The sequence below is a fragment of the Terrapene carolina genome, unplaced genomic scaffold, assembly GCF_002925995.2.
Source record: "Terrapene carolina triunguis isolate 2854851 unplaced genomic scaffold, T_m_triunguis-2.0 Scaffold21, whole genome shotgun sequence".
Taxonomy (NCBI): Eukaryota; Metazoa; Chordata; order Testudines; family Emydidae; genus Terrapene; species Terrapene triunguis.
In genome coordinates, this window is record NW_020664372.1 from 41,593,421 (window position 1) to 41,603,875 (window position 10,455).

Sequence of the window (10,455 nt, forward strand, 5' to 3'; positions counted from 1 at the left end):
TGTTCTTTTTGCGGATACAGACTAACACGGCTGCTACTCTGAAACCTGATAAATGTTCCCATTGCTGCTACTACTGGTTCAGCTCCAATAGCGAAGACAATGGTGGGACATTTTAGCAAAAACAATCTTGGCACAAGATGTTCAAAGTTAATTAACACTCCATTGTAAGCAAGTTCTGATGCACTCTAAGAAGATTAGGAGTAAGTTATCAGCCACCATGTAGATAATAAATGATACACTCCAAGGGGATTATTACCCCTCTCTCTCTCTTTATTTCTGGTTGGGTGGGGAGAAGGAAGAGAAGCAAAAGAAGTTGCCACCAGTACTTACAGGGGAAAGCAAGGAGAGAACAGGGGAGAGGAAACCTTAGTTGCTGATATTACTACAGCTGGTCTCTGCTGGTAAGAGACACCAACCAGAGACTCCCCACCCACCAGCTGCCAGTGCCACCTGCAACTGGAAGAGCAACCAGGAAGAGGTATTTTCTCAGGAAAGTCCTCTCCTGTTCTAGAGAAACTCCATGTAACTGGGTTACACACTACACCTGTTTAGAAGAAGGCAACTGGAGCTAAAATCATGCATTAAAATTCAGGGTAATTACTGCTGAGTCATGATGGTAGGTGGGTCCAGTAGCTCCAGTGTGAATACATTATTTGTAGTACCTAGGGACACTGACCAAGATTGAGACCATGTTGTGCCAGGCACTGTACAAGTCAGGAGGTAAGCTCTTCAGAGCAGCGATTGTCTCTCTTCTAATAGCAAGTGTCTGTGATGGGAGTGTCTGTGCCAGAAAGAATTAAGCCAGAGGTGGTCTTACAGATAATCCTAACAACAGCCACATTTGAGAAGCAGCTTAAGTTGAGGTTTACACAGTGTTATTTCCAGGTTACCAATAAAGCCAAACCCCCAGAAGGGGTAGGATTTTGGAAACTAACTGTTCTCTTCACTTGCACAGCTTCAGCATCTTCTCTAGGCACTACTATGCCTTCCTCAGCTGTGTAATAGAGCTATCTCTATAAAATAGTTGCAAAACCCTGCATAACTTGCCCCCAGCACTCAGGAACTCACAGCATGAAATCTGCTCAATTTATTTAAAAACCTGCCCCTCCCTCCTTCCCCACAAATAATTCTAATTTTAAAAAGCTGTTGCTTTAATCATGAGAGGGGTAGAGGGGTGTGTGTGTGTGTGTGTGTGTGTGTGTGTGTGTGTGTGTGTGTGTGTGACTGACTTACCAAAAGCATCATTGTGTTGGAAAATCATGGAGTTACTTTCATTTTTCCACCAATGTAACAGTGGTGAATCGGGTCCAGTATGTTTATAAGTGTCCGAACTTATATAAACACCTGTCAGTGTGACTTCCTAATTTTCTGTGCCCTTTTATCATTTCAGGTTTGCCGATTATGGCTGCATGCTAGAGATCAGGGATGTAAAGTTTTTTCCTGATGGGCGTTCAGTTGTTGATACGGTTGGTGTTCGTCGGTTTAAGGTCTTGAACCATGGTCAACGGGATGGGTATAACACTGCGAACATTGAATATCTTGAAGATAAAAAGGTGATCTCTTGTGCATTCATTTTTCACTTAAATGGTCTCTCCCTGACACATCTCAAGTTGAAGTTATTTATTTACATGGTCATAAGGCACATTTTCTTTATTTCTGAAACCATGGAATAAATTATTTTGCCCTTCTGACTGTAACTAGCTCTCTGTAGTTTAATCCTCTCTGCCAGTGGTATTTGTCATCATAAATCTCAGGGTAGCTTTCAAACCTTTGATACTCGAAAAGATACAACCTACCATGTCCTGGTGTTTAGATCAGGTTCTAAAGTAGCAGTTAAAAATGACACTGGTTCAAGACCCTTCTAAAGACACACATGTCTAAGTTTTATTAAAGTGCTTAAGATTCTATATTTTGCACTGATGCACAGTATCTGTTTCTAGCTCCCACAGATGATCTGACCTCGCCACACACTGAATAGAAAAGCTTTTTTTTTTTTTTTTTTTAAGGTAGAACCCAGAAGAGAACTTGGTACTAATATATTTTGTTACTCAAATGCTTGTGTATGCATGGCATCTAAGGAAATTTACCAATTAAAATAACTTTCTTTTCTAAAATCTGGTGATTTCTAAAATTTAGCGAAATCATGTGTTGGAATTTATTGGCCAAAACCAGAATGGCCTGCATAATGGTCTAGTCTTATGCTGGATATCTCAAATGAGTGCCAGTAAAACAGTGATACCACTTCACAGTGCGCTCATTGGAGAGTTCAGGCCAGTGGATGGCATTAGAAAAGTCCAGTCAGGTCACATGGTTCTCAAGCAGACTTTCACAGCTAACTGCAAGCCTGTTAATTTCTAGGAGGCTTCTCCCAATTTGTGCTGTGCAGTTCAATTGCTAACAAGCACACAGAAAAAGAGAATGGGGATAAAATGTCTCTTCAAGGTTAAAGTGGTCTAATATCCCATGTTACCGCTCAGGGTCCCCACTGAGTGAAGGTGAAGTATATAGTCAAATCAGATGTTTGTGTATGTTGGCAGAAACCTTGTTAATATCATCCCCGGTACTGGGAAGTCAGTCTCACTTACATACTTGTTTTGTTTCTCCCTGCCATCCTTCCACTACTCCCTTGACCTGAGAACCACTTCTACTGTATTTGAAAACAACACTACTTCTTTGTAGAATCCCCTTAATGCAGAAGCCCCAGGAGGAGGGCTCCTCATTCTCAATAAGAGAAATTCCTAATCAACTGAAGACTCCAATAGAAATACTTGCTGAAAGGACCTAAAACTTCTGTAGGAGAGATCAAAAAACCAAACTGGCACCAGTTTAGTATGCATGAGACTTATGCACCACTTTGCTAGCTGGAGATATCCACGTTAAGTGGCATAACCATCCCTTAGTAAGGAGTAGTTGTTGCTGTTAAGCATAATTGGGTTTAAATTGGCTCCCTCTGAGGCATTTAAATTGTACAGAATATGAAATCTGATTTTGTATCCTCCTTTTTTGTTGTTGTTGTTTGTTTTGTTTTTCTTGGTAAGGCGGAGGGAGCAGAGTATGAAGAACTTGTCCGTCTTCATGATTCGGTTTATGATCAAGCTGTTGCCTGGTTTACTTCCCTTAAAGACAACATGAAAGCACAAATTCTCAATCATTTTGGATCAATGCCAGGAAAAGAATCGGAGCCACAGGTAAATATTTCCTAAACATGCACTACTGCCATAGATCTATGGATCTCCCAGACAAATATCTGATAGAAGGATCTGTTGTGTCTCATACATACCAAGCTTATTAATGATTACCCAGTTCTGGTTCACTAGAATCAAGGTTGGAAAAACTTTGCCAACTACTCCCTGTGGTTTTGGCTTTTGAAGATGTCATTGCTACTTAATTGCACAAAGAGGAAACCTTTGAAGTTGGTGTAGAGCTCAAGAAACCCCCAATATATAGATGGGCATTAGTTGTATCTACTAAAATAGAGGAAAAATGGGAGGGAAGATTGCTAACACTAACCTGTAATCCGTAAACACGTATCATATTTTTTTTTTTTTTATTTCTCTTGCAGAGTAACCCCAGTGGCCCAGCCTGGTACTGGTGGCTATTGGCAGTGTTGCCATTAGAAAACAGGGCTCAGCTGGCTATACTTGCTATGACTTCCCTTAAAGATCGTCTTATTGCCATCAGACGTGTATTAATATTTGTAACACGCAAGAGACCCAGATGACATGGACTTAGCTGTGAACAGGCACTGACTGTATGTTGGTAGATATGTTTTTAAAAACCGTCATGCAGAGATGAACAGTTCTTTCTGGTTGTGTCTGACATTCGCTATTCTGGATGTTCACCAAACTTTGCACTCTACTCTGTAATTAATAAGCACTCTGTGCCTGTCGTCCTAGTGAAATCTGAGCCCCTATGAAGTTGTGCTACAATTACAATGTAGTTGGTAGTTGTGGATAACTACTTTGAAGTACTATTCCTAATCAAGAGTTGATGTTTCTAGCCTGTGAGAGACTGAGTTTTATGTACTAGAACACCACAAATGGCCTATGTGCAGTTTGGATTTACACTTTGCAAGAATTATTTTCCCTTCAATGGATCACAGACTGAAGATGGACTTATTACAATTTTCCTGAGATGGTCAGCAGAAGGGAAACCGAACTTTCCTGTGGATAAAGAATGCACAAAGTGCATAGCTGACAGGATGTTCTCTTAATGAGTTGGTAGATTCTCTCTGCACTTTGATCTACTTGTTCAAGAAATATTGGTCTATAAAACAATTTTCAAGATTAAGGTTTTGGAGGTTGTCCAGGAGCGTAGTATTTACATGGTCACGGCTGTGTGTCAGAAAGAGTAGTAGCTACTGAACAGCAATTTGGTAGTCTTAAGTAATCCCTTGTGTTGTGATTTGCATGTTGTAGTGGAATGAGTATATCAAATGTCAAAAGTGTGCATTTATTTTTATAAAATCAAAGTAATCCCAGCAGGTCTGTTATCACTAAACACAAACCAAACAAATTCTCTAAAACATGAAACTAGTCAAAGGCTATTGTGAAATAGCTATTTCACTCCAAATTCTGGGAAAGCATGCTGTAGTACTCAGCTGATGTGTGTTCTTAAAGTAAACTTGGCTAGGATAAGCATTGGGGAAGATTCCATTTCCCTTCCCACCTTCAAATGATGTGCCAAGCTAATGTTACATTAGAACAATATTTGTTAGAACTTTGTGTTTAAAAGTTGGTGTTATGTTTTATATCATAAGTGCTGCACATGGTTAGAACCTTGGTCTGTGATGACATCCATAGAAGGAGGTCCAAACTAAACACTAACAAAAGGCAAGTCTCAATGCAAGCTTAAGTCAGGTGTCCTCTTCATTTGTTTGTCTTGGTTTTTAATATATTGGTTTTGTTAATATCTTTCTTTGATAGCTATTGAATATGTTGCTGGTTAGTCAAACTACTTAGTTTTCTAAATAGCCACTGAAATAATGAACAGTGTTACTAATTTAATTGTGTAGCTTCCTATAAGTAGAAGTAATTTTACCAACATGAAAAGTTAGCCAGAATCTGTGCGCTCAAAGTATAGCGAGATGCTTTTAGAGACACTTGTTCATGTGCAACACTCTGGTATGATAAAAATGGTGTCTTATCTACATGTTTAAAGTGCCTAGTTTTTAGTTTGCTTTGAATCTTTTTTTGTTTTGTTTTTGTCCATGAAGATATATATTAAATATTTGCACATGAGTTCTAGAAGAAAACTGCATAAACAAATGCATTAACATGTATTGACTGCTTTCTTGGATACTGTAATTACAACTTTTGTGGTCTGGGAAACTAAAGTATCTAGTACAGTGGGTTTCAAACTTTTTTCATTTGAGGTCACTTACAAAAAACTTCAAATGGAGGTGTGGACCCCTTTGGAAATCTTAGACACAGTCTATGGATCTGCAGGGGTCCATGTACCACAGGTTGAAAACCAGTGATCTAGTTAACTTTTCTTTCAGCAAACCTTTACCAGAAATGGTTTCTGTAACCTGCTCTGAATGTACTGTAATTGCCTCTACCTTGAACGCGCCTTTTCTAGTTAAATAGTGATTTGTAATTTATCCTTTGAATTGTGAAGTGCATAACTTACAACCAATGATGTCGTAATCTCCACAATAGCCTTGCTGCAAGTTCTGCTACCGTCATAAGAGTACTAAAAGTAAAAGCTGTATGAGATTCCCGAGAGGGTTGAGAAGGCATCCGAGCCCCAAAGCTGCAAACAAAACAGCTTGAAGTCTTTTGGGGCACTTCCCCCTCCATCCATGCATTAGTAACTCTCATACTTCACCCCAGTGTTTTTCCAGTTAACCCATTTTAGACTACCAGCACTTTAGGTAGTTCACCTTCAGAGTTTGGCAACCCAACTCATTTTCAGTTAGGAAAATGAATTCTCTTTGTGAACTTTCACATCGTTTTTTGTTCTGTATGCCACTCTTGTCGTCATTGTCCTTGCTGTCTTTGTCTTACTCGTCCATGTCTCTCTCCTTGTCCGTTCATGCATTGAGTTTTAATGTTTTGGCTGCAAAGGGACATCGGCAGAATCATACAATCCTAGACCTTGCACCTGCACAGTGTTACATGTGAGCTTAACCTTACACAGATATGCCTCCTTTTAGAATTGAAATGTTAGTTGCTGTCTCCTGGATTCTAATTACTGAAGGCAATGTGAATTTCTCCTCTTTGCAAAAGGCAGTGATTTAAGATGTCTGTCCTTTAAGTACTTTTAAAAGTGAAAAAAAAAAAAAAAAAGTGTTACCTTTAATACATCATGGAATAGCAATAAAGAAGACGTAAGATTGTCTAGCTTTTTTGCATTAACTTACATGACAGTCTAAGGATGCCAGGATAACTAATGAAATGTCATCACTTGAGGGAAAGCTGAGCGACAGAATTTTTGGTGAGTTTTTAACTATTTCTAGCACAATGGGATCCTGGTCCATGACTGGGGCTCCTGGTGTTACGTTAATACAAATAATTAATATTTGTTGTTAAACACTTAAGTGACTAACATTTTGGATAAATAATATGAAATCGTCAGTATCTGTATGCAAATGTTAAACTAACAACCCAAACTCACAGTTTCTTCCAAAACCTCAAATACTGGATCATATAGCAAAGCTAAAGAGAAACCCTGTTCATGGGCACATAGTCTCTAGGGGTAGAGTGCATGCTTTATTCCTACCAAGTTCTCCTGTCGTGGTTTGTGCAGCAGCAAATAGATGGAGGAACAAGTTGCCTCTTCTCTGTATTAGAGGCAAATGTCCATATTGCAGCTATCTTACATCTTTACTTAGTTCTGGTCTCCATGGTACAATATTGAAACCGTGAGCTAAGCAGCTGGAAAAAGAAAGGGGGGAGGGATAGCTCAGTGGTTTGAGCATTGGTCTGCTAAACCCAGGGTTGTAAGTTCAATCCTTGAGGGGGCCATTTAAGGATCTGGGGCAAAAATCTGTCTGGGGATTGGTCCTGCTTTGAGCAGTGGGTTGGACTAGATGACCTCCTGAGGTCCCTTCCAACCTTGACGTTCTATGATTCTATGAAAAGACAGGTGTTTCGCTGCCCTTTAACACACTACATTTTTCATACTTATTTCCTAGCTTGGGCAATGTGGTAGGAAAGTCTCCACTTTGGAGAGATCCTTTATACATCATAAAGAAACAAAAATGTCCAAATCTATTTTTTTCCCCTTGTAAGACTTCACAAAATATTTTGTAGCTTCACCTTTCAAGAAGCTTGTAAATTGTGCCATCAAGGCCTTTATCTACTGTATTTTAACATGTCCAGTCTGTGTTTCATTTAATCGATTGCTTTGGACTTCTAACATGCTGATGATCAGTTCAGTTTCTTACTGCTTCCCTTTCTCATGCTCCAGTCCATTTTGAAACTGAAATATAAAGCTATTGTTCAAAAAGCTGTACTCTCGGTTCATATTACCTTTCAGACTGGTGGAATTGGTATTTGGTAGCGCCTTAAATCTGCAGTTGTGAAATGATTGTATCAATAACAAAATCTCATCTGGGGCTTGTGACCAGATTAAAACAAGTATGTGTAATGTAGATAAACTTGAAACAATTTTTTTACTGTTTTAAAGCTAGTTATGAAGCTGTATGTACATATGTATAAATATAAATTAAACCGCCATTTTGTATTTAGTAAATTCAGGACAAGTCCATGTTCTAACCACATTTGGTACTTGTTGCATAAGCAAAGCCAAACTTTTTTTAAAAATTGCAATGTTCATTTCATGTATATTTGCAATGTTCATGGGAAATGTATTTAATTTATGTGACATTTTGAATAAACAGATCACATTTAGCAGTGTCTTTTTTAACAAAAACCCATCCTATGTGAAATGTTAAGGTTACTTGGAAGTGTGCATGTGTGTATCTATTGCTGTTAGTTTGGATTTAGGGCTGTAGGCCCTTGTAATCAGTTTCCATTAGCACTTCTTGTAATTTTAAACACCTTAATTGTCTGTAAATCTGTCTTGGGGCAGACCACTCAGACAACACATGCGTGTTTTCCCAAGAATGCTTCTTTAACATGATGTGGAGTAGGGGTTGGAATTTTTATTTAATTGGGGTCCACAAACTGTTGCAAGTCTGAAGCTCTTTGTAAGAGGTCCTGGTGATTATAGATCACAAGTGAAAGAGGATGGTGGCAGAATGTATTACACTTCCTGTATCAAAAGGTACTCTCGGGTTTCCTTTTTTCTCTTCCTCTTTGTAGTCTTTTCTGGCACTTAAGCACCTCTTTTCCCAGTTGATCCCTCATGAGATCCGCTTTAAAGCGGTAGGAGTCTCTCACTCTTCAGTAGCTATGACTAAGGCTATGTTTTAGTCATGGGTATTTTTAGTAAAAGTCATGGGGAGTAAACAAAAATTCACGGCCCGTGACCTGTGCATGACTTGTACTATATACCCCTAACTAAAAGTTGGGTGGTCTGGGGCCAGCCCAAGGATGCCGCAGGTGGTAGAGGGGGCGGGGGACCCCCGCTTCTGTTGGAGAGGGGGGCTGGCAGGCTCCCTGGAAGCAGCAACATGTCCTTCTGCTCTTAGGTAGAGGCATGCTGCCCCCGCCCCAAGTTCCAGCTCCACAGCTCCCATTGTGGGGGTGGCGCCTGCAGGGGGAGGCAGCACGCACAGCCACCTGGCCACGCCCTTAGGAGCCAAGGGACATATTGCCGCTTCCATGGAGCCCCCCACCAAGGTAAGTGCTGCCCAGAGCCCTCACCCCCTCCCGCACCCCAACCCCGTGTCTCAGCCCGGAGCCCCCTCCCACACTCACTCCTGCTGGGGTGGGGGCACGGTGGCCCAAACCTGGCCCAGCAGCAGCTGGCCCAGGGGCTTCCTGAGCTGCTCAGGCGGCCCCCAGGTCAGCTGCATCGGCCGCTGCAGAAATCACAAAGGTCCCGGAAAGTCACGGAATCCGTGACCTCCATGACAGACTCGCAGCCTCAGCTAGAAAGCTGTCTCCTTTCTAAAGAGAGGCTAAACCAGAAGCTTTCTAAGATGGACTCTCTACTAAGTATCAGAGGGGTAGCCATGTTAGTCTGTATCCACAAAAACAACGAGGAGTCTGGTGGCACCTTAAAGACTAACAGATTTATTTGGGTAATTCATGGGTAAAAACCCCACTTCTTCAGAGGCATGGAGTGAAAATTACAGATACAGGCATAAATATATATTGGCACATGTAAGGTAACGTGTATATATTTATGCCTGTATCTGTAATTTTCACTCCATGCCTCTGAAGAAGTGGGTTTTTTACCCACAAAAGCTTATGCCCAAATACATTTTAGTCCAATGGCACCTTAAAGACTATCTACTGTTCCTTTTTTTCTTTTTTTTCCATCCCAGGTTCTCTGAAACCTTCCTAGTGTCTTGAGCATCCTTTTGTTTGTTTCTTTTATTTATTTACTTTTTCCCCCTCTCAGCTGCATCTTGTCAGCATACAAGTGTAATGTAGTTCCTTTCTTGGCCAGTCAATGCCATTACTGAGGCATCTGGATGAGATGCTGAAAACTAATGTAGCTGAGGCACTTTCCACTGCCATGTCATGGCACCCCTGAGGTACTTCAGGAGCTTGTCCTAGAGTGAGTAATTAGGTCAGAGACCTATGGTTTGGGGTTAAGAAAATTAAAACCAGTCCCAATGACCATTTTAAAGGAGGCCAAACTCAAGGCTAAAATAGCCAATTAGAGTCAATTGGACAGCAGTTGTCTCTGTTCAGAAGCTCTATTTAGTGTACAGTAATGCTAGAATTTTTTGAGACCTCTGCCATTCTTGGTGGATAGTGTGCTGTGGTCTAGGCATTGCCAGTCATTCTTACACCATGCTACCAAGAAAAATGGAAGGCTGCTCCCTGAGATCTGGGCCTAAAATAAACTTATTTCTGTCTTGGCCAGGTTTGTCAGTGGAGAAGTAGGTAGCTGAATTGTCATTTTCCCCCTCACCCCTGCTAGAAGCCTAGGAAATAATCTAGAGTTGGAAGCCAAACAAAATGGCTAAGGAGTGAAAGGCATCAGATAGCTGACACAGGTTAGACTCCCCCAAGTGCAGGCTAAGTAGAAAGAGCTGGACCTATAAGAAGGTGGAGGAAACTTTTGAGGATCTGATATTTTCACTGTGGTATCTGATAGCATGGGAGTCAGTGCAGCATATGCCTGCAGATAGAGCAGCTGCTGAGCAGGAGAGAAGAGGGGATTTTGGATGAGGTGCGATGGAACAGTTGGAAATGAGATGCAGATGACAGGAGCCTATCACTGCAGAGAATATGTAAAGGAATCTGTGTGACTACAGAAACTGTCTGTTTCAGTGAGAGGAAGAGGCTGGGATGAGCAAGAGAGAAAGTAATTGCGTTATTTGTATTCTAAATAAGTGTCTCAAGGCCCTGAGGTGAGTGGGGTCCGGTT

General features: G+C 40.8%; 1 protein-coding gene across 1 annotated transcript in view; it reads left to right on the plus strand.

Annotated features, from left to right (window-relative positions):
- Window positions 1-5,948, plus strand: part of LONRF2 (LON peptidase N-terminal domain and ring finger 2) — a 37,960-nt gene extending 32,012 nt beyond the window's left edge. Inside the window, exons 3-5 of the mRNA XM_026657522.2 lie at window positions 1,386-1,553; window positions 3,039-3,188; window positions 3,563-5,948. Coding sequence (XP_026513307.1) covers window positions 1,386-1,553; window positions 3,039-3,188; window positions 3,563-3,721 — 477 coding nt within the window. The 3' untranslated portion in view covers window positions 3,722-5,948. The remainder of the gene's footprint in view (window positions 1-1,385; window positions 1,554-3,038; window positions 3,189-3,562) is intronic.
- Window positions 5,949-10,455: the final 4,507 nt, after the last annotated feature.